This window comes from Hemibagrus wyckioides, linkage group LG19, assembly GCF_019097595.1.
Source record: "Hemibagrus wyckioides isolate EC202008001 linkage group LG19, SWU_Hwy_1.0, whole genome shotgun sequence".
Lineage (NCBI taxonomy): Eukaryota > Metazoa > Chordata > Actinopteri > Siluriformes > Bagridae > Hemibagrus > Hemibagrus wyckioides.
This window is the reverse complement of record NC_080728.1, coordinates 796,487-821,294: the sequence shown is the minus strand read 5'-3', so window position 1 is coordinate 821,294 and position 24,808 is coordinate 796,487. Positions and strand designations below refer to the sequence as shown.

Below are 24,808 nucleotides of genomic sequence, written 5' to 3'. Positions count from 1 at the left end.
CATAGCTGTTTCTTGGTAGTTGGGTGGGGTAGGTTCAGACAATCTTCTTCTCTTCTGGTTGTAGAAGGCCCTGCCCCATGCAATGTGCCTTGGCCAGCCCCAGGTGACACTTGCTCAGGTTGGTCATCAGCCCAGCCTTCCAGAATGGTCGCAGTATCTCCCCCAGGTGGTGAAAGTGGTCCATTCGGTTGGAGGAGTGCACAATCTTCATCTATGTGTAGGTGGTTTCATACAGATGATGGAGTAGTATGACATCCATCAATCAACTCTGACCAAGTCTGCAGGCACACTGTCCAGCCCAAATGGGAGAACCTCGTTCGTAACTGCTTCTATAGCTGGACAGCATGCTTCAGGAACCTTATATGGCCACTGTCTGACCACCACTCCTGAAGGGGTCTTTATCTTGTGGTGGACCAAAACTGCCTTCCATGAAACACAATTGAAGACAGCAGATACAGATGTGGTATTTAAGAATGTGCACCAGAGGGACAGGAATCCCGTGACGACTCGCAGCATTGTGCGCGATTGTGAGTGACGCTCTCATGCAGGAAAGACGAGACCAGTAGGTGGCAGTCGTGTTTCATGTACATTGAAATCGATCAACATAACGTGGCGCTGCGGAGAGCAACTGGCGGATGATATCAAAGCACCACAAAAGCTATTTAAAAGATTACAGAGCAGTCTGTTCTTGCAGTAGCTACTTTGATGTCATAAACCGATCGGTCTGCGAAGTGCTGCATGAAGTCAAACACATTAAATGATGTGCTTGGATCACGGAGTTTCTCTCAGAAGCAGATTAAAACAAGCAACAAAGAAAGTAAACGTGTGGAATTCATATTTAACATTTTCAGCTGTGAGTTTTCAATGTTATAACTTCATGGTGTGAGGTTTTATTGCGTGTGATGGAAGCGGGAAGAGCGCGTTGTCCTGCAGGCAGCTGACCACGGAGCGCGAGTGTCCATCTAAAAAAAAATCTTAAGATTCTACAAATGCGCCCTTCTTCTACTTACGCACTTGTTTTGAGTGTAATGGATAAAACATATTGTGCCTAAAAGCTATTTTAAGCCATTGTTATTATAATATAGCAATATGTAAAAAATTTTTTAATGGACTGTTCAAATGGCTCTAACAATTTTATGGCTCAGTTATTAATAGTTTTTACATCATACGCGTTTGATCGTTACTGTAGCACTTATATATTATCTTATGTCACATTTATATATTCTCTAAAACACTTCTAAATATGAAATATATCTCTGAACAGGGTCTCTGTTTAATAATCACTGCGGCATCTCCCTCCCGCAGCCCGCTGCTATGTACTGTCCTGTAAACTCGTGCGCTCTGAAGCTCGCTGGACCAAACAAAGTCCACTGACTTTTGTTGCTTAAGGGTCGGTGCAAGTTTTTGATTTGATATCTTTTATTAGCTGATTTTTAAGAAATGCAAAACTTCTGTCAGGGAAACCTGTTTAATGTCTGTAAGCAAAGACCTATCCACACCTATTCACATTTATTTGATGAAAAACTATAAGTATAATAAAATATAATATATATTATATATTATTATAATATTATATTTTATAATAAAATAACATTTAGTAAAATTATTACATGGATGCTACAGTATTGGGACAATAAAAGCTTTCCCTTACCGACCCCTAACCCTACCCAGTAAATACTTTATTCTTAATAAAGACTCAATAGACTCGATAAGGATCGTTTGATCCTTATCTGCAATTATCTTGCCGTCTTCATATTTATGTCTAAAACACATCTAAATATGAAATATATCTACAGTGAACATGTTAAATAAAAAAAATTGGAATGTAGTCTAGATCCAGATATCCTGTTTTTTGTTTTTTTTACAGTCAGCCCATACGTCCCACAAAGCAGAAGCCTCTGCCTAATATAATAGTTATATTGTAACATTTGTTTATTTTTTCACCCCTTAAAACTAGGCTACAGTCTGAAGGATTGTAGTAATGTGATTTAAAGACTAAACAGTTGCAGTTTGTATAGTGCACGTTTCAATGTGTGAAGTTGACTGCGCCCAACGCAACCTGGGGTTTTTTTATATTGAGGCATTATGCAGATGTTTTTTTATCCAAAGTGATTCGCAAAAATTCTCTCTTTTTTATCTTTTTTAATTTTCATATCCAAATGGGCTCAATTGATGAAACGTTTATTTATACAATATACTGTTATATATAAACGTAACCTTTTGTAACTTAATTTAATACCTCTCCTATAATGTATAATTATTGACAGATTGTAGACCTACACAAGGCTGGAATGAGCTACAAGACCATCTCCAAGCAGCTTGGTGAGAAGGTGACAACAGTTGGTGCGATTATTCCCAAATGGAAGAAACACAAAAGGACTGTCAATCTTCCTCGGTCTGGGGCTCCATGCAAGATCTCACCTCATGGAGTTTCAATGATCATGAGAACGGTGAGGAATCAGCCCAGAATTACACTGGAGGATTTTGTCAATGATCTCAAGGCAGCTGGGACCACAGTCACCAAGAAAACAATTGGTAACACACTACGCCGTGAAAGACTGAAATCCAGTAGCGCCCGCAAGGTCCCCCTGATAAAGAAAGCACATGTACAGGACCATCTGAAGTTTACCAGTGAACATCTGAATGATTCAGAGGAGAACTGGGTGAAAGTGTTGTGGTCAAATAAGACCAAAATCCAGCTCTTTGGCATCAACTCAACTCGCCGTGTTTGGAGGAGGAGGAATGCTGCCTATAACCCCAAGTACACCATCCCCAGGTGACAGGACAACTGCACTGCATCAAAGGGACGATGGACAGGGCCATGTACCGTTAAATCTTGGATGAGAACCTCCTTCCCTCAGCCAGGGCATTGAAAATGGATCATGGATGGATATTCCAGCCTGACAATGACCCAAAACACACGGCCAAGGCAACAAAGGAGTGGTTCAAAAAGAAGCACATTAAGGTCCTGTAGTGGCCTAGACAGTCTCCAGACCTTGATCCCATAGAAAATCTGTGGAGGGAGCTGAAGGGTCAGCCACAAAACCTTAATGACTTGGAGAGGATCTGCAAAGAGGATTGGGCCCAAATTCCTTGAGATGTGAGATGTGTGCAAACCTGGTGGCCAACTACAAGAAATGTCTGACGTCTGTGATTGCCAACAAGGGTTTGGCACCAAGTACTAAGTCATGTTTTGCAAAGGGGTCAAATACTTATTTCACTCAATAAAATGCAAATCAATGTAGAACTTTTCTGAAATGTGTTTTTCTGGATTTTTTTGTTGTTATTCTGTCTCTCACTGTTCAGATACACCTACCATTAAAATTACAGACTGATCATTTCTTTGTCAGTGGGCAAACGTACAAAATCAGCAGGGGATCAAATCATTTTTTCCCTCACTGTACCATCAAAGGGAGTTTTTCCTTGCCACAGTTGCCACAGGCTTGCTCACTATAGATGATTTGGTCTAACATCTATTACTTTTACTATGTTTCTTATGTTCTATAAAGTTGCTTTGAGACAATGTCCATTGTTTAAAGCACTATACAAATAAAATTGAATTGAATAGAATATTAGAGAATGTGTCTTACTAAGGAGCAGGTCATGTGACTCTCAGATAGACAACCTTACCTCAGTGTCTCCACTGGAGGATTCTCCAGTACAGCAGAGAGACTCTTCACTCCTGAGTCTCGTAGTATTTTTTCAGCCAGATCCAGGTCTCTCAGGTGTGAAGGGTTTGATTTCAGAGCTGAAGTCAGAGCAGCACAGCCTTCATCTGAGACTCCACACTTACACAACCTGTATAGAGACACAATGACAGTCTTTACTGGTTGTTCACAGGAGCGTTTCTAGTGTTTGATTACTACTGGAGCACAAGCCACACAAGAATTTTACAAAAGTATTTCAAATTTTGTAAGGGGTCTTGGCTCATGCCCCCCAGAGAGCATTCAATTCTGGTGACTTTGGAAGTAGTGTTAATATATTAATTTTTTTGTTTGTTTTTTTTAATCATATTAAACTTTGATCTTTTTAACAAACACAATTAAAAATTATATGGGCGGGGTGCTAGTGCATGGCTAATGGGTTGACACACTTTTTAAGTCTCCTCTAAGTTGGCTCAGGTTTTTGTTCAATTTTCCCATCAGTATACCAGTTCACCCAAGTTTTACGTCAGAGCTTTTTGTTTAATTGATGCTGATTTATTCAGCAGTTGGTTTTTCGGCAGACTTCAGCAGTTGGTTGAAGTACTCACTTTCTTTAAACTTGATGTAGAAATGACTTTCAAGAAGCCCTCAAAGGCCACACAGCAGAGTAAAGATGAGCATGAGACGCCATGAGCAATTCACTCTCCCCATCTACCGCCAGCACTATACTTAATGCCATTGAGACACAAGGTAACGATTTGAAATGGCTGATTGAGAACAGTAAGTTATCTATTAACAATCACCTTGATGCACTGGCTGCTGTGCTTTTTATTATTGGATTGTATTGGAGTTGTGACTCGCCCTGTGACAATGAGCATTTGATTGGAATGGACTGGATTCGCAAGGAGTCTTATTCTATAAGCAGGAGCTCTCTGTGCTTTAATACTTGCCAATCTGAATGTTCCCTTAAAGAGCATTACTAATAATTTTGTAGTACATAGTTCTTTGAGTATACTGAAACAAATTAAGAAATTTCTTGTATCACACAGCCCTCTCTATATTAAGAATCATAACTTTGTACCCACTTTGAGTGATGGAACCTTCCAGTTGTGGAAAAAGAAGAGTCTTTCTACATTTAATTTTTAATTTTAATTTTAATTTTACATTTCATCTTTCTACATTTGGTTTTGCCTGAAACTTCATAGGTTTTGGCAAGATATATTTTCTTGCTATTCTGCAGCATATGACCAGGTTTTCCTTCCCAAAATGTAATTGACCATCTTTGGTTGCTCATCTTTACCTTATTATTTGCTGTTGGCGTTAATGCTGGGCATGGTGGTGGCCAAGAAAATTATACTGAGGGAGTTGAAATCTACTACTCCCCTATGTTTTCAGAGATAGCTTGCATGGATGGTCCCTGTCTTACATTTTGAGAAAATATGGTTTTACAAAGCAAGTCCCTTAAATTTTTTTTCTAATGTCTGAGGTCCTCCAACATTTATATAGTTTCAAGATTTTGTCATATTTGTGATATAAGGATTTATATGCAGATTTCTAACCCCCTATTTGTGATCTGTCCCTCTCCTTTGTACTCTATTTAGGAATTTATGTCATTTGAGACCTGGGCTCACCATTTTTTTCTACTAAATTTGTTTAAAAAAAACGAATATATTATATATATATATATATATTTAATCTACAGAAACCCTTAAATCCACAACTATTATTTTTGTATTTTAGTATTTTAACACAGAGATAAGCATTAGTCTGGTAGTTTCCTCTCCTTATTCCTCAGCTACAGTATTGTGTTATGAATTACACCAAACAGGTATAACATTATAACACTGATATGTGAAGTGAATAACACTGATGATCTCATCACGGCACCCGTTAGTGAGTGGGATATATTAGGCAGCAAGTGAACATTTTGTCCTCAAAGTTGATGTGTTAGAAGAAGGCAAGCCGGCAGAGGCAGTGTCCTGCTTTGGTCAGTTTTCTGCTGGGAAACCTTGGGTACTTTGTCACATACCACCTTCCTAAGCATTGTTGAAGACCATGTACACCCTTTCATGGAAATGGTATTCCCTGATGGCTGTGACCTCTTTTAGCAGGATAATGCGCTGTGCCACAAAGCAGAAATTGTTCAGGAATGATGTTGAGCACAACAATAAGTTTGAGGTACTGAGGTGTTGATTCCCCAGATCTCAGTCCGATCTTACATGACTTAAAGGATCTGCTGCTAACATCTTGGTATCAGATACCACAGCACACCTTCAGGGATCTAGTGGCATCCATGCCTTGATGGGTCAGGGCTGTTTTGGCAGCAAAAGGGGGACCAACACAATATTAGGCAGGTGGTCATAACGATATGTCTGATTGGTGTATGTGCACTAACTGTACACATCTGCATTGTGTTCACAATAGTCATTGTGTACTATTTTGTGTATTTCTACATTTCTGTACTTCTATTTTCGTATTCATTTGTTTTTTTATTGAAATGTATTCTACTTTTATGTCATCGACAGTTGAAAAGCATTTCACTGTTGTGTATGTGACCAAATAAATTTAAATTTGTGCTTTCAGAAACTTTTCACTGCTTCAAATCTCAACAAAATCTCTGTTTTTAATCATTTAATTTAATTATTTGAATTATTTAAATTCTATTTTATTCAACTTTTAAATCATGTACACTTGAAAAGAATTTCACTACATGTCATACTGTATATACGGTTATGTATGTGAGAAATAAAATTTCAGTTCAAAAGTTTTCAGTAACTTTTCTCTGCTTCACATCTTAACAAAAGATTTCTGTTTTTATTCAGTGTTCACATGAACAGATCTTTCATGAGAAGATCAGACTGTCAGTAATCAGATCTGAAACAGGATCAGACTCTAATTAGTTTTTGGAGAAGTTGTTAGATCATTGGTGTATTTTTTAAACCCAGACTGTGAAAGTGTAAATGGTTTATTCAGTATTGACAAGAACAACTGTGACTGTTATTTATACAGAATGTCTTTATCTATTATTATGACTTGAACAAGGATTAAACTATGATTTATCATTAATGTTTGAAAAAAAAATTACCCCAGTTTCTCCAGTTTACAATGAGGATTCTCCAGTACAGCAGAGAGACTCTTCACTCCTGAGTCTCCTAGATTATTCCAGGTCAGATTCAGTTCTCTCAGGTGTGAGGGGTTTGATCTCAGAGCTGAAGTCAGAGCAGCACAGCCTTCATCTGAGACACCACAACTACGCAACCTGTAGAGAGACACAATGACACACTCTTCATCACCAGATTTTTATCTTGGTTTAAGATTTACTTTAAAGATGATGTGTTTGTAAATGATTTTATTATTCAGAATGACATGAGGATTTAATATCACCTGTTTATTCCAATGAACAATGTCATTAAAATGATCAGACTGAGTGTTAGATTTAGTTTCTCTCATCTGTTGTATAAATATATCCCTGAATTATATAGATCAAGAGTTAAATGTCTACAAATTGGATTGATCAGGTTCTACAGTTTTATTATGTGAAATTTAAAGTAAATAAAACTTCTACAGAGGAATGACGAGAAGAGCGACGAATGAGATTTTTGTGCATTTGATGAAGGATCCTATAAAAAAAAGTGTAAAAAAAAAATTGGAAGCATGTCTGGTTCCATATTTTGCTCAATTTAATAAAGTGAAATTAAGCAGTTGTCAGTTTTAGACATTATTTTGTCTGCCTCTCAAAACCAGGTGTAAATTAGCATAATGTGTGGTGTTCTGAGCGGTTGCCAGGTCCTCTGTTTTAATGAGGAATTGAGCTACTTACCAGCATGGCCTCATTTCTTTGGATGTGGATTGGAGTAAGAACATTTTTAATGTACCTTATTTTAATCATATCTGTATATTAAAACATACAGTAGTGTCCATGCACTGTGATCTCATCTCATACACACACCTAATGATCCTGTTCTCACCTTCAGCTCTGTGTTACTAAATGAATGTATTTGAGTCAGTGGGTTTACTCATAGACATTCTTTATTTATCACAAAATGTTGAATAATACAAGACCAGTTTAGGTACTGATAATGGTACTGTTATGCTTCTTTGTTGGTTTTTGTTTTTTAATTTGTTTCAAATTCTGTAATTTTTAAATTATTTTAATTTAATTTCACTGCATTTTCATTTCAGACATATTGCAGTCACATGAAGTTACATTTTGCACTGCAACTTCTTACATATGAATATCTTAACCAAAGACTCCATATGACCAAAAGACAGAACATTAAAGATGATCTTACCCCAGTATATTCAGTTTACAGTGAGGATTCTTCAGTACAGCAGAGAGACTCTTCACTCCTGAGTCTCCTAGATTATTAGTCGATAGATTCAGTTCTATCAGGTGTGAGGGGGTTGATTTCAGAGCTGAAGTCAGAGCAGCACAGCCTTCATCTGAGACTCCACAATCACGCAACCTGTAGAGAGACACAATGACACACTCTTCATCAACAGATTTTTAACTTTGTTTAAGACTTACTTAAAATATGATGTGTTTGTAAATGTTTTTATTACTCAGGACTTGGATAGCTCTTTCCAGTTCCTTCAAATTTACAGCTCAAAATTAACCTCTTCAGACACAGAGACAAGACCCCAGCTTCTGAGCATGAATAAAATTTTCTGCTCTTTACTGATGTATAATTAATCATATTTTAATCACAATAACTCCAAGTAAATGTATCTGGTAACTGATGAACAGTCCTGCACAACCGCTTTGGAGGAATTTTAGCTCATTCCTCAGTACAGAACAGCTTCAACTTTCCTCACATGAAATGCTTGCTATAGGTCATTCCACAACATTTCTACTGGATTAAGGTCAGGACTTTGAATTTGCCAAGGTTCTTATGCTGTTTGCAGTGTATTCCTTTCTCCAGATATTACACTTCTTATTTAACCAAAAAGATCTATTTTGGTCCACAAAACATTTTTCCTGTAGTCCTTTGGCTTCGAGGTCGCATCATTAGGGAACGGCTGCTGGAGGCTGGGGTACCTCAAATGGTGTGGCCTGCACTTTCTTCAGACCCGAATCCCATAGAAAACCTCTGGGATCAGCCGAGTCGCCGTGTAGAGGCTCGTAACCCTGCACCCCAGAACCTCAATGACCTGAGGGCCGTCCTTCAAGAAGAGTGGAATGCCATGCCTCAGCAGACAATAAGTCGACTCGTGAACAGCATGAGACGTCGTGGTCAAGCTGTAATTGATGGTCAAGGGCACATGACAGATTATTGAGACATTGAGATTTTTTGTTGTGGTATACCCACCACTGTTGTTGGCTTTTGTTTCAATAAATTGTTTGAGATGAGGAAATCACCATTGCAGCTTCTACTTAAATGCCCTACTTTCATGATATAATATCACTGTAGTGTGAACTTTTTACATTTTTCATAAATTTCACCCAAAAGCCAAATATCCTTAACTTTGTGAGTAGTGTATATTATATATATATATATATATATATATATATATACACACACACACACACATATACAGTATGTACACACACAGTTGTGCTCATAAGTTTACATGCCCTGGCAGAATTTATGATTTCTTGGCTATTTTTCAGAGAATATAAATGATAACAGAAAAACTTTTCTTTCACTCATGGTTAGTGTTTGGCTGAAGCCATTTATTATCAATCAACTGTGTTTACTCTTTTTAAATCATAATGACAACAGAAACTACCCAAATGACCAAAGATGATCAAAAATGATCAAATGTTTACATACCCCAGTTCTTAATACCATGTATTGCCCCCTTTAACATCAATGACAGCTTTTGTGGTAGTTGTGGATGAGGTTCTTTATCTTCTCAGATGGTAAAGCTGCCCATTCTTCTTGGCAAATTCTTGGGCTGTCTTGCATGAACTGCACGTTTGAGATCTCCCCAGAGTGGCTCAATGATATTGAGGTCAGGAGACTGAGTTGGCCACTCCAGAACCTTCACTTTTTTCTGCTGTAGCCAATGACAGGTCGACTTGGCCTTGTGTTTTGGATCATTGTCATGTTGGAATGTCCAAGTACGTCCCATGCGTCCCATGCCCATTTTTTGATAACATACTGCATTCATCTTGCCATCAATTTTGACCAAATTTCCTGTGCCTTTGTAGCTCACACATCCCCAAAACATCAGCGATCCACCTCCGTGTTTCACAGTAGGAATGGTGTACCTTTCATCATAGGCCTTGTTGACTCCTCTCCAAATGTAGCGTTTATGGTTGTGGCCAAAAAGTTCAATTTTGGTGTCATCACTCCAAATGACTTTGTGCCAGAAGGTTTGAGGCTTGTCTCTGTGCTGTTTGGTGTATTGTAAGTGGGATATTTTGTGGCATTTACGTAGTAATGGCTTTCTTCTGGCAACTCGACCATGCAGCCCATCTTTCTTCAAGTGCCTCATTATTGTGCATCTTGAAGCAGCCACACCACATGTTTTCAGTGTGTCCTGTATTTCACCTGAAGTTGGTTGTGGGTTTTCTTTGCATCCCGAACAATTTTCCTGGCAGTTGTGGCTGAAATTTTAGTTGCTGTACTTTATTAGAGTTTGAACACTGCTGATTGGCATTCTCAATTCCTTGGATGTCTTTTTATATCCCTTTCCTGTTTTATACAGTTCAACTACCTTTTCCCACAGATCCTTTGACAATTCTTTTGCTTTCCCCATGACTCAGAATCCAGAAACGTCAGTGCAGCACTGGATGAAAGATGCAAGGGTCTGTCAGGAGTCCAGAAACTCATTGACCTTTTATACACACACTAATTACAAGCAAACAGATCACAGGTGAGGATGGTTACATGGTTACAGATCACATGGTTACCTTTAATAGCCATTCAAACCCGTTTGTGTCAACTTGTGTGCATGTTATGAGGCCAAAATCACCAGGGTATGTAAACTTTTGATCAGGGTCATTGGGTAGTTTCTGTTGTCATTATGATTTAAAAAGAGTAAACACAGTTGTTTGACAATAAATGGCTTCAGCCAACCACTAACCATGAGTGAAAGAAATGTTTTTGTGTTGTCATTCATATTCTCTGAAAAATAGCCAAGAGATCATAAATTCTGCCAGGGTATGTAAACTTACGAGCACAACTGTGTATATATATATATATATGTAAAATATATAAAAAGAAGAGTACAGTGGATCAGCAGGTGCAAGAGGAATGCTCAGAAGCAACCATTCAAACTGAAGTGAACTGAGAAAAAAAAGGCATCTTCAGAAGTCAGTTCTAAATGCTCATTATCTTCCACCAAGTTTTCAGTTGCTAGTGCTGCTGCAAAAGATAGAGCCTCAGCAGAAGCTGCATGTGCCAAGACGGTGTTTCACAAAAAGACAGCTTGAAATGAAAAAGGAAAAAGCAAGCCTGGAACAAGAAAGACCTACGATAGAAGCAAATCAGGAACGTAACAACAATTGCAGTGAAATAAGCATGCTTTCATCACATGATTTTAATGAGAATGCAGGAATATATAAAACATCAAGCTCAGGTGAGCTCTGACTTTTCTCCACTTCTTCTGCTTTTCCCTTCAGGGGTCTCCACAGCGAATCATCTCTCTCCACCTATCCCTATCTTCTGCATCCTCTACACTTACACCCACTAGCTTCATATCCTCATTCATTACATCCATATTCCTCCTCTTTGGCCTTCCTCTTTTCCTCCTGCCTGGCAGCTCCATGTCCAACATTCTCCTACCAATATCCTCACTCTCCCTCCTCTGGTCATGTCCAAACCATCTTAACCTGGCCTCTCTAACTTTGTCCCCCAAACGTCCAACATGAGCTGTCCCTCTGATGTACTCGTTCCTAATCCTGTCCAACCGTGTCACTCCCAAAGAGAACCTCAACATCTTCAGCTCTGCTACCTCCAGCTCTGACTCCTGTCTCTGACTCAGTGACACTGCCTCTAAACCATACAGCATGGCCGGTCTCACCACTGTCCTGTATCACCTTCCCCTTGATTCTCATTGAAATTTTTCTATCACACAGAACTCCTGACACCTTTCTCCACCCATTCCAACCTGCCTGCACTCGCTTCTTTACCTCTTTCCCACACTCTCCATTACTCTGGACTGTTGACCCCAAGTACTTAAACTCCTGTACCTTCTTCACCTCTTCACCCTGTAATCTTACTGTTCCACTTCCCTCCCTGTCATTCACACACATGTACTCAGTCTTACTACCACTGACTTTCATTCCTCTTCGCCCCAGCACAAACCTCCACCTCTCCAGGTTTTCCTCCACCTGCTCCCTGCTCTCACTACAGATCACAATGTCATCTGCAAACATCATTGTCCAAGGAGACTCCTGTCTGACCTCGTCTGACAACTGGTCCATCACCATAGCAAACAGGAAGGGCAACAGTGTGAGTTCTTTGAACTGGATAACCAGCTTCGCTATTCAAGTTGAAAGAAGACTCTTCTCAGAATGGTTTCAGAGTATTTCTACCTAGCAATCTTTGCTAAGAGTGGTTTCCTTTCTGATTCATCAAGCACATTGTCACACATTAAGTTCCATCACCACATCCCATAAATGCAAAGGATGGTGTCAGTGCAGCAAAATATGCACACCTGAAAAACAGACAGCAGCAAATAGACTAATCCTTGCTCTGCGGAATCTCAACCTCTACATCGATGGCAGTCTCTTGAGGGCTGGAGGATGTCGGACTTCTCTCAAGTCAGAGGTCCAATCAGAATCCAATCATCCTCCCTAAGCAAAGTCAGGTCACTAAACTGTTGGTGAGGTAACACCACTCCAAAGGGCACCATCAAGGCAGACAGTTAACAGAAGGAGCAATCTGACTGGCAGGCTTGTGGATTGTAGGTGGGAAAATATTGATAAACTCTATGCTTCTTCATCGTGTGACATGGTGCAGACTCAGAGGAAGGTAAGAAGTTCAAAAGATGGCAGATCTTTCTCCAGAGCACCTCAGTACATCTCCTCCATTTACATTTAAGGGGTTAGACATTTATGGTCCATGGACAGTGGTCACTTGACACACCAGAGGAGGTGTAGCTGAAAACAAAAGGTGGGCTATACTCTTCACATGCATTACATCCACAGTACTCACAGAAGTGTTCATAGAATCTATGAACACTTCAAGTTGCATCAACACTTTGCGAAGGTTTTTTGCTGTGAGAGGACCATCAAAACAGCTCAGGTGGGACAGAGGAACTAACTTTATCGAAGCTAGCCAAGAACTGGGTAATGCAACAAAAGGAAACCAGACCAGTCTTCTGAAATACCTCAGTGAGAATGGCTGTATGTGGGAATTTAATTTGCCACACACTTCCCAAATGGGGCGAGCATGGGAGCGTATGATCGTAACATGCAGGATTCTAGATGGTATGCTTTTGCAGAAGAAAAATGCTCACTTGTCACATGAGGTGCTTTGCACTCTGATGACAGAGGTGTCAGCAATCATAAATGCTGGACCTCTGATTCCTGTCTCAACAGATCCCTACTCCCCATGCATACTGACTCCAGCAATGCTCTTAACCCAAAAGTTGAGTTAATCCTTATACTAAACCTTGTCGAAAGCATTCGCTGTAAGCTCATTTACATCACCAATCTGTCTAGTTTATATTGCAGGAGAGTATGCTCAGTTTAAATGTGATATATTAGTAAAGATGTTTATGTTGTTGCCGATCTGTTTGCACCCTGTATCAATAATGCTTCTAACTTGTTTCTGAATTAGTGATGTATCTGTGTACAGTTTACCTTTTAGACTGGTAATAAGTGTGATACAATTTTGGTAGTTGATTTTCTATATTTCTTTCATTTCATCAACAGTTTACTCGGTTCAATGGCCATTGAGTTTGATTGTGTAAACCACACACTGGACTATTAAAGAAGTGTCGGAACTCAGAGTCCCCTCCAAGTGAACATATCACAGAGTGGAATCTTTGATTGTACCAATTTCTATTATTTCAATAATCTTACCAAATAAAGTCAATAAACTATCAAATAATCAAATACTTAGCTGAAATGAAGGAGATCTCAGTCAGCAGATGAGAAGAAGCAGGTTTCTTTATTCAGAGATGCAGTCAATCACATGCATTTCTGAAGAGGGCAGCTGGTCTCCCAAAAACCCCAAAAATTCCCTCCTTCTTATACCTCAGACGCCCCATGGCGCCTCCTTTTCCAAATTTAAATATTTCCAGCAATTCCACATTATATTCAATGGATGGATACTTTTAATCACTCCTTCCTTAATTAACATACTTATTATATTTTCATATTTGTCCCCATACCGCCCCCTTAATTAAACCATCCTCCCTTTGATGATATCAAACAACCTTTCGGGTACGTGATGTACACAACAATGTGCACGTACGCACATACCGACCAACCTCGATGTTTTTGATGGGTCAAAATTAGATGTGCTTCAATTTCTCGGAAAACCATACTTCTATTTCTAAGTTTAACTCTGTGTCTGGATCTAAATGTGCTCCTCTGTTACCTATTAAGCAATGCTAAAGCTCATAAGATGCCTAGGTTATGTCTAGGTTATGTCTGTCTGGGTGACTATTCTTGGTGAAATTCCCCTTACGTCTGCACTTTTCAGCACAAAAACATCCCCTCTATTCACCCATCTCAGCACTATTTCTGCCTGATGATTATGAAATTTACAAAAACATCCCCATCTCAGCACTGCTTGATGATTATAAAAGTTACACATGTGCATTAATCAAAAGCTCAAAAGCCTAATATTATAAAGGATATATATTTGATATACTTGCATTACTCAAAAGCTTACTATTAATCCAAAGCTAAATGATTATGATATTTGATATGTGATCGATAACCACTACTTCTATGCAGAGCATTTTAAATCTAGGCTAATGTATGATGTATGATATCTATGTAATTTCTCTGACAGAAGCAAGGCGGTCATATCCTGGCTCTTGAACAGAGTTTGGCTTGCTGTTTATTTATATAATGCGCTAGAAAAGCAAAACATATAAAGAGAACAGTACACACATTAAACTAGAGTGAAAGCCTTTCCACTGAAAAAAGGAAAGGAGTCCTTCTCTGATTCCAGTGATTAAAGATGACGTGTACAGACACAGCCATTATTTTGTTCTGTGTTTTTATTAGAGTTTAAAATGACTTTGTTTTGGTGCTGCCCCATGCACTCCTCAGTTGCAATTCTGTTCTTCAGCTCTCAGATGAGTTAAATCTCCACTCTGACAGCATGCTCCAGTGTTAACACAAACTGAAACACATTTCATCTTATTATATCCTCTGATATAATGCTTATTTTCGGAAGATAAACTCTTTATGGAACTTGTCTGTTACACGGCTACACACCACACAGAAATGTTACTGAGCAACGTCATTCAATGCAGCTTCTTAGAGCAACAGCTCCTAGTGAGTGAGAACATTAAATGGTAAATGGTGAATGGTAACATTAGAACAGAGCTTATTTGGGTGGCCCAGGACTCCAAATGGGTGGGCCCAGGTCCCTGTAGCTCCAGCACTGATGCTGTTATTAATTAATTGATATTAAGTTTACTATACTTTTAAAGCCAGCAATACTTCTGTAGCTAATCAGTCAGATTTTGTAGAAACTTCTCTCATTTACTCCTTTATTTATTTCTTTAATGCATAAGTGATTCTGGAAATCGTTATCACTTAATGACTAATCTATTTGTTCTGCATGTTGTACTGTTTCAGAAAATTTCAGGTGAAAAACAACACTGGATATAACTGCTGCTGCTTTTATTGAGTTATTGTGACTCTCAGAGAGATGATCTTACCCCAGTGTCTCCACTTTACAGTGAGGATTCTCCAGTACAGCAGAGAGACTCTTCACTACTGAGACTCCTAGATAATTATAGGACAGATGCAGTGTTTTCACAGTCAGATGCAGTTCTCTCAGATTTGAGAATTCTGAGCTGAGCGCTAAACAACTTTTCATTCCAAGTGAATCACAGCTGATACTGAAGGAAATAAAAGAAAACAATGAACTCACACTAGTGCAAATTATCAAACATGTCCTCAAAGCTTTCACTGAACCTTCTCATTTTCATAAATTCTGAATAAACTACAAACACCAGTTAGACAATATGTGTAACGTCTGGGACCCCCGCCCTATGCGGGGCTCGACCCCAGACGCCCGTGGTGTGTGTACACACGCCAGCACACGGTGTAATGAGACCCATGCACAGGATTCAGCGAAGCACTGCTTTTATTACATTTAAGACGCGACATAGGGAAACAAACGTAACACTAGACATGGCGTGGTTAACTAAACTAACCAAAACCTAGACCTTAGCTTGGACATGGATCCTAGCAAACAAAACCCCAACAGAAACCACGGTACAGATAACAATCATGGACCCGGACACAAACACAAGGATCCCTATTTATAGGGGTAGACATTAGGGCTAATGGGATACAGGTGACACAATCAGGATAGGAACAATAGGAAGGGCGTAACAAAAGACACACAAAGAAGCAGGCTTCCAAGGTTCACCTGCCAGCGCCCTCTCTGGGCCTGGCAGGGAACTGTCCAGCTGTTCCTGACAATATGATTAAAGGGACACTGCAGTTAACATCTGCTTGATGATGTCATTAAATTAAAGTTAGTGGTTAACTACAGCTAACTACAGTAGAGTTGTGCCCCCCCATTGTGTATAATATGGAACTGTTTAAAAATATAATAAACCACTGTGTCTCTTATTGAGTTAATGCGGGATGTGATTTGTCCTGTATTCTCATACACATTATTTCATACATACACTTCACAGTGGTGAGAAAAACATGACGGTGAATAAAATTAATCTTTATTTATCTTATCAAATTTATCTATTTATAGATTTATCTATATTTTCATAAACTCTACTTTGTCTCACCTTCAGCTCAAAACATACTAAAGTCCATATTATTCAGAGTGTTTTCAGTTTCTCTCTTTCTAACACTGTAACAGTAGAACAGTTATATTCAGCTTTACTTACATTGCTTTTCTGGATGCTGCAATCACAGGCATCATCTTCAGAACAACAGTTTCTGTTATCTTATCTGTACTGAAATATTTACTCAGGTCAAATTCTTCCAGCTCCTGTGCTGAGGTCAGTAACACAAACACCAGAGCAGACCACTGTGAAGAAGAGAGGTCACTTTGTTTTCCAGATTTCAGGTAGAGTTGGATTTTCTCCACTAGAGAATTATCACCCAGTTCATTCAGACAGTGGACTGTTGCCTTTGTGCTCTGGGAGCTACTTCCTGTCTGTGTTACTAAAGCATGTAAGAGTTTCTGATCGGTGAAAGTAAAAGATGAGAGTGAGTGATTCAGTAAAAGACCCAGAAGAAAGCAGAGGAAAAGATCCAGATGTGCAGTCTGACTTTCTAAAGTCTGATCTACAGCACTCTTGTTTAAATTGAAGATCATAATTTCTTCCGTCTTCTGTGTGGAGACACAATTCTGTATAAGAACATTTCTCTTCTCCTTCATGAAGGTCAGGTGCACATACAGAGCTGCGAGATGCTCCTGAATGGTCAGATGAACAAAGCAGTACACTTTACTCTGGTGAAGCCCAAACTCCTCTCTGAAGATCTGTGTACACACACCTGAGTACACTGCTGCTTCTCTCACATCAATGTCACACTCTCTCAGATCTTCCTCATAGAAGATCAGGTTCCCTTTCTTCAGCTGCTGAAAAGCCAGTTGTCCCAGTTTAAGAAGCATTTCTTCATCACTCTCCTGCTTCTTGGAGTATTTTTCTCTTATGATGTTTGTCTGAATGATGAGGAAGTGTGTGTACATTTGAGTCAGAGTCTTGGGGATCTCTCCACTCTCTGCTTCACCCAACATTCTCTCTAGAACAGTGGCTGAAATCCAGCAGAAGACTGGGATGTGGCACATGATGTAGAGACTTCTTAATGACTTCAGGTGTGTGATGATGTTATTGGCCAGGCTCTGGTCACTGATTCTCTTCCTGAAGTACTCCTCCTTCTGTGGGTCACTGAACCCTCGTACCTCTGTGACTCGATGCACACACTCAGAGGGGATTTGATCAGCTGCTGCTGGTCGGGAGGTGATCCAGATGAGAGCAGAGGGAAGCAGATTCCCTTTGATCAGGTTTATCAGCAGCTCCTGCACTGATGCTGATTCAGTTACATCACACACTCTCACTGTGTTCTGGAAATCCAGAGGAAAACGACACTCGTCCAATCCGTCAAAAATGAACAGAACCTTTTCCAAACTGGACATTTCTGTTTCTTTTGTTTCCTTAAAACAGACATGAAGAAGCTCCATCAGACTCAGTTTCTGGTCCTTCATCAAATTCAGCTCTCTGAAAGGAAGTGGAAATATGAGGTGGACGTCCTGATTGGCTTTCCCTTCAGCCCAGTCCAGAATGAACTTCTGCACAGAGACTGTTTTTCCGATGCCAGCGACTCCCTTTGTCAGCACAGTTCTGATGGGTTTGTCTTGTTCAGATAAAGGCTTAAAGATGTCATTACATTTGATTGGTGTTTCCTCTGTTGTTGTTCTCCTGGACGCTGCCTCCATCTGTCTCACCTCATGTTCATTATTGACTTCTCCACTGTCTCCCTCTGTGATGTAGAGCTCTGTGTAGATGTCATTCAGGAGTGTTTGGGTTCCCAGGTTTATCATCACTCCATTCAAACACTGAAACTTCTTCATCAGATTTAATCTGAACTTTTTCTGGACTTCATTTACAGCAGCAGGATCAGGGTCGTTCCTGTGATATGGTGAAGCAGGAAGATGTGGTGAGACATGGGCTTTAATTATTAGACTTTAAGATCACTTTTTTCTGACTGGTTACCACAGATAGTTCTTTATGATCTTCTCACTATGTGTTTGTCTTCATCTACTGTATGTTTTCTATAATCTAATCACTCTGTAGTTAATAACAGCAGAGAGGTTTATAACACCAGTGTGTCAGTGTCAGTCATGTTGGTTTGGATCTTACCCTGTATCTGTGATCTTCATCTCCTACCTTCTGTAGAACACTGTTAACAAAAATTATAGTTGATCAGTTACATCACTTTAGCATTAATTTTACACAATGATTAATGCCATGTGTCTAAGGAACATTAGGAATCTGGAAAAAAAACCCTCTGTTCCTACTTTAATTCTACTTATTTAAGGTTTCTGTGTGGCTGTTAGGGATGTGACTGAAGCCCTCACTCTGAATGAACAGGTAATGTGTTCTAAACAGATACAAATACAGGTACAGTTTTAAGAAATCTTGTCAGAAAGGTTCACAGGTATAAAATCCCTAACTATATCCAGTATAATACTACAGCCTGGATGTGACACCAGTCCCTCACACATAGGGACAATTTATGTTCACAAATCCACCTACTGGCATGTGTTTGGGAGGTGGGAGGAAACCAGAGAAAAACAGCCATTGCCCGTGTCCAAATTAGATCTTTTTTTATGATCATTATTATTTCTCTCTTATTTTTTTTTGTTAAAATTTTAACAAAAAAAAGATTAAAGATTGATCTATCCTGCAGTGACCACAGGATACAGCAGTGCAAAAAAAGTATTCTGACTTTTAAGTTACACTTACAGTACAAACACATATTTAAGCAAAACATTTCCCAAAAATAGACATTAAATACAACAAAAATGTATTTGGAAGCTTAATACTGGCTTCATTAAAGATCATAGTTACAGATATTTCTTTTTATAGATACAGTGTTTTCGCAAATATTTGCCATTCTGTTTATCTAGTTAAATTTCCCTTTAAGTGTGACTTCAGCAGTGACATTAACAGTAAGGAGACATTACCTGTGTAGAAGTGATTGGTCTCCATTTTTTAGCCTCATAGGAGAATCCATAGACTGATCACTCTTCATGGAGATACAACTGGGTGCTGGTGATTCTAATCTCTTTCCCTGGAGTTTACTGAACAACGTTATGCACAGTCATTTAGTCATTTATACAACTCTTTACAGTTTTAACATTTTATGATCAAGGTGACTTTTAGCTTTTCATTAATAGTAGAACCTTTGGTTAAATTATTCCTTTCATATGTAATATTTCATATTCCTTTCACTAGACACATTATATAACCACTGTATGATAACTGTAATATGTGGCATTATAGTTTCCTGCACGACAATGTCCTTGTGCACAAAGCAGCTCCATGAAGACATGGTGTGTTAAGGTTGGAGTGGAAGAACTACAGTGTTCTGCACAGAGCCCTGACCACAACCCCACTGAACACCTTTGGGATGAACTGGAAAACAGACATGACTAAAAGATTAGATTAGATTAGATTAGATTAGATTAGATTAGTTAGATTAGATTAGTTAGATTAGATTAGATTAGATTAGATTAGATTAGTTAGATTAGATTAGATTAGGTTAGATTAGATTAGATTAGATTAGATTCAACTTTATTGTCACTGCACATGTGGGTACAAGGCAACGAAATACAGTTAGCATCTAACCAGAAGTGCATTTCTCAGTGCAAATAATTAGCATATATAATAAGTATATAACAATAAATAATTTGCATATATAAACAATATACAAAAATATATAAATAATTTGCATATATAACAGTATATAAACAGTATACAGTGGGAGGTAAATACAATGAGTAAATGCAATGAGTGCAAATGAGCAAATGATTATAGTGGTGCAATAAAGAAGGTGTTGTATACCATGATAATTAAATATGTAAACAGTATACAGAGGAGTTATGTACAATGAGTGCAATGATTTAGATGTGTGCAATGAGGAAGATATTGTATACTAAGATAAATAATTTGTATATATAAACTGTACACAGAAAGGGTTATATACAGAAAAAGGTTATATACACTATAATAATGTGTTCAGTCAATGTGTGTGTGATCGGGTGGAGGCAGAGTTCAGCAAAGAAACAGCTGTGGGGAAAAAGCTGTTCCTAAACCTGCTAGTCTTGGTCCGGAGGCTCCTGTAGCGCCTCCCAGAAGGCAGGAGGGCAAAGAATCTATTGGCAGCGTGATAAAAGTCCTTTATGATTTTGCGTGCTCTGGTGAGACAACGCTTCCTGTAAATGTCCTCGATCTTAGGAAGTGGAACTCCTACGATGTGTTGTGCAGTTTTCACCACCCTCTGCAGCGCTTTCCATGCTGACACAGTGCAGTTCCCATACCAGACAGTGATACAGCCGGTCAGGATGCTCTCGATGGTGCAACGGTAGAAGTTCAGGATGTCTGAAGAGAGATGGTTCTTCCTCAGAGCCCTCAGGAAGAAGAGGCGCTGGTGAGCTTTCTTGACCAGACTGGAGCTGTTGGTAGTCCAGGAGAGATCCTCGGAGATGTGGATACCCAGGAATTTGAAGCTAGTGACACGGTCCACCACCTCTCCATTGAGATGAATAGGTGTGTGTGTCACCTTTCTCCTTCCTGAAGTCCACTATGAGCTCCTTGGTCTTCGCAGTGTTGAGCAGCAGGTTGTTGCCAGCGCACCACTCAGCTAGACGGTCCAGCTCCTCTTTATAAGCTGACTCATCATTGTCTTTGATGAGTCCAATCACCGTGGTGTCATCTGCAAACTTGATAATTGTGTTGGAACTATGTACAGGCTTGCAGTCATAGGTGAAGAGAGGGGTGGAAGAGCAGTGGCGATCTATCCGAACATGCTGGGGCCTGTTGGTCAGAAAGTCCAGGAGTCAGTTGCAAAGTGATGCTTTGATGCCCAGATCTCCAAGTTTGGTGACTAACTTGGAAGGGATGACAGTGTTAAACACTGAACTAAAGTCCAGGAAAAGCATTCTGGCATAGGTGTCTTTATTGTCCACGTGAGAGAGGACTGAGTGCAGCGCTGTGGAAACTGCGTCCTCCGTGCTTCTGTTCTGACGGTAAGCAAATTGATGAGGGTCAAGGGTGGCAGGAAGACAGGTTTTGAGGTGTGCCAGGACCAGCCACTCAAAGCACTTAGTGATGATGGGGGTGAGCGCTACTGGGCGGTAGTCATTAAGGCAGGATGCAGTGGAGTTTTCTGGTACAGGCACAATGGAGGTGGTCTTAAGGCAGGTGGGCACAATAGCTTGGGCTAGAGACAGGATGAATAAGTCTGTTAGGACCCCTGCCAGCTCCCCAGCACATGCTCTGAGGACACGCCCAGGGATACCATCAGGCCCTGCTGCTTTCCTTGCATTGATCCTGCTTAGTACTGCACTGACGTAATGGACAGGGCATATACAACTAAGCCTGTAGTACCAGGGGTGTTTTCTTATAACCCTTTTTTACTTATTTAACATATTCCTTGAATTAACACCAGTTTATGTTTCTAAGATAAGGAAAGGCTAAGTACACTACTCACATAAAGTTAAGGATATTTGGCCTTTTTGTGAAATTTATGAAAAATGTAAAAAGTTCACACTACAGTGATATTATATCATGAAAGTAGGGCATTTAAGTAGAAGCTGCAATGGTGATTTCCTCATCTCAAACAATTTATTGAAACAAAAGCCAACAACAGTGGTGGGTATACCACAACAAAAAATCTCAATGTCTCAATAATCTGTCATGTGCCCTTGACCATCAATTACAGCTTGACCACGACGTCTCATGCTGTTCACGAGTCGACTTATTGTCTGCTGAGGCATGGCATTCCACTCTTCTTGAAGGGCGGCCCTCAGGTCATTGAGGCTCTGGGGTGCAAGGTTAAAGACTTAACAGGGCACTGTTCACAGTGGCCACTTCCCTCTGAGAACATCCTGTTTGAAGCCTCACAATGGTGAGGTACTGTTGATCAATTGTTAGGTGTGGTCTTGGTCTCATGATGTTAAAATGTGAACAGCATGATGAAGAGGACTGTTTAAATACCAATTCTAATGGAACCAGAAAATTTATTGGTCGATTCATGGATCAAACACCAGTTGTGAATTTTGCCATTAAGCACCTTGTTAGAGAACAGCAAGTTATGCAAAAAGTACTGAAACACTGAACAGCTGGACATGTGCATTCAAAAATTTCACCTGAAAGCCGAATATCCTTAACTTTTTGTGAGTAGTATATATGCACAATTACATGATAACAGTTACTATACTGATTATACTTTCTTTAATTAAATGCGTTTCTTAAGAAACACAATTAATTAATTGCTCGTTTCTGTCAGAAAGCTACTAGCCAGAGAGCTACACAATAATTACAGAGATGTCAAGGTGAGAGTCTACTTGCTAAAATGTTATACACATTATCAAGGATTAGCACAGACAAACAGTGTTATTCAGCTAGTCTAACACTTTCAAATGGTGTGGCTCTAAAAGATTTTTATGGCTTGGTATCCTGTCACTGGCTAAATGATGCTAACAGTGGTCTAGCCTGCAGTGACTGAAGCAGCCCAATGTATTGGAACACTTAAGCCACACTTTTTAAGCAAAATGACTTTAAATACAGCAAAACATATTTGGAACCTTAAAAGTGCCTTTGTTAAAAAATCACAGTTACGGGGTGTTAGTATTTAGTATTCCATCCTATTTATCTAGTTTAATGTTCCTTTAAATGTGACTTTAGCAGTAACATTAACAGTGAGAAGATGTTACCTGCATAGAAGTGAGGAGTCTCCATCTTTAAACATTGGAGGATTATCCATAGACTGACCACTCTTCATGATGATACAACTGGGTGCTGGTGATTCTGATCTCTGGAGTAATTTTCACATCAGGGGCTGACCTCTCACAGTTTCATTACCAAATCATTCATTTTCAATTAGTGTAATCCTGTAAAACAAACAAACACACACACACACACACACACCACAATGTATGTTGCATTTAACTGCGGCAGTATTTTGTGTGTGTGTGTGGGGGGGGGGGTAATCTAACAGAGTTAGTCTAAAGCCCTGCATGTCCATACAACATCCCATCTTTACAAAAAAATATGAGTACCTTGTTCAATAACACATAGTAGAAGATCCATATAAGCTCCACAGCATCTTCTCTTCACTACTCAACCCCCGGCTCAATCTGCTTTATCCTCCCTGACTACTGATGACTTTGCCTCCTTTTACAATGAGAAGACTGAGACCTTAACTTCTGCCATGACTTCACCTACATTACACAGCCAGGATCCCCCTAATCCTTCACTGTCACATTTCTCAACTATAGCAACAGAAGAGCTTATACAAGTCATCTAGTCATGCAATCCTACCACCTGTACCAAATACCTTTAAGAGAGCAAGGTTATTGCCATGCTAAAGAAACCTGCTCTTGATCCCTCAAACATTAGCAACTGGCATTATCAACTCTCTATCCCTCCTCAAACCATTCAGCAGCATTAGACACAGTCAACTATGGCTGAAACGATTCCTCGAGTAACTTGAGTAATTTGAATACAAAAAATGGCATGAGTGAATGATTGAGGGAAATTAGTTGCCTCGAAGCTTCATTTAGTCTATTTACTGTAACTACACACAGGGCACTGTGTTTCCCCAAGGACCATTATTACCAATGCATAACCCGCTAAACTTGGAGAGAAAACAGTGAGGGGCAAGAAGATTCAGGCCAAATAAAACGGCAGAAATCATTTCAAACTAAAACAGACAGAAAACTCTGTACAGCGTGATTACTGTAAGATTGAACTGGTGTACCACCACAGCACAGTTCAATACTTCAATATCTCATTCACACAGGCCCCGCTTTAAGTCCACAGAGTCGACACAAGCTTCACACTTAGCGTAAATCAATATGAACGTTCACACTTAGCTTAAATCAATATGATTGCTAGTTGAAATTAAGGCCGGTATAAATGTCTGTGTAGAGACTACTTAAGACCATAAATCAGTATGGTGGCAAGTTATGATGTCCCTAATTTAGCTACATTTTGTGAAAGCTTAAATGTCATTTTGATAGCCTCACTCTCTCTCTGTCACACACACACACACACACACCAGTATGTAGAGAGACATTTAAGAGGGTATGCTCTAATTTCATGTTACAGAAAAATATGTTAAGAAATTTTATGTGTATGGACTCTTGTTCTTGTTCCAAGTTTACTTCCTGTCCACTAATTTTTGCCTCTTACAAAAACCACAAAGTCTTCCAGGAAGACAGTAAAGGCTTATGTCCTGCTTGAGCTGTAGCTAGACTGAAACATCAAAATTAAGTTGCACAACATAAATGCAATGTTCAGGTATTATTATTATTATT

At 39.4% G+C, this 24,808-nt stretch overlaps 1 protein-coding gene across 1 annotated transcript; it reads right to left on the bottom strand.

Annotated features, from left to right (window-relative positions):
* Nucleotides 1-34: 34 nt before the first annotated feature.
* On the bottom strand, nucleotides 35-21,813 carry LOC131370448 (NLR family CARD domain-containing protein 3-like). Its single transcript, XM_058417802.1, has 10 exons — nucleotides 21,787-21,813; nucleotides 21,378-21,679; nucleotides 21,123-21,302; nucleotides 19,451-19,567; nucleotides 16,644-18,392; nucleotides 15,444-15,626; nucleotides 7,937-8,110; nucleotides 3,681-3,798; nucleotides 274-423; nucleotides 35-211 (listed from the first exon to the last, which is right to left on the bottom strand). Exons 1-10 carry the CDS (start codon nucleotides 21,811-21,813, stop codon nucleotides 35-37), a joined length of 3,177 nt encoding a protein of 1,058 aa, XP_058273785.1.
* Between the last annotated feature and the right edge of the window lie 2,995 nt (nucleotides 21,814-24,808).

What these genes read in the sequence shown, in the direction of transcription:
- LOC131370448 (XM_058417802.1), bottom strand. Translation starts at nt 21,813, where the DNA reads ATGCAAGGAAAGCAGCAGGGCCTGATG. An exon ending in CTGGACCGTCTAGCTGAGTG is followed by an intron (nt 19,568 to 21,122) that starts GTGCGCTGGCAA and finishes AACGTTGTTCAG; the next exon opens with TAAACTCCAGGGAAAGAGAT. An exon ending in TGTAAAGTGGAGACACTGGG is followed by an intron (nt 8,111 to 15,443) that starts GTAAGATCATCT and finishes GTCTCTCTACAG; the next exon opens with GTTGCGTGATTGTGGAGTCT.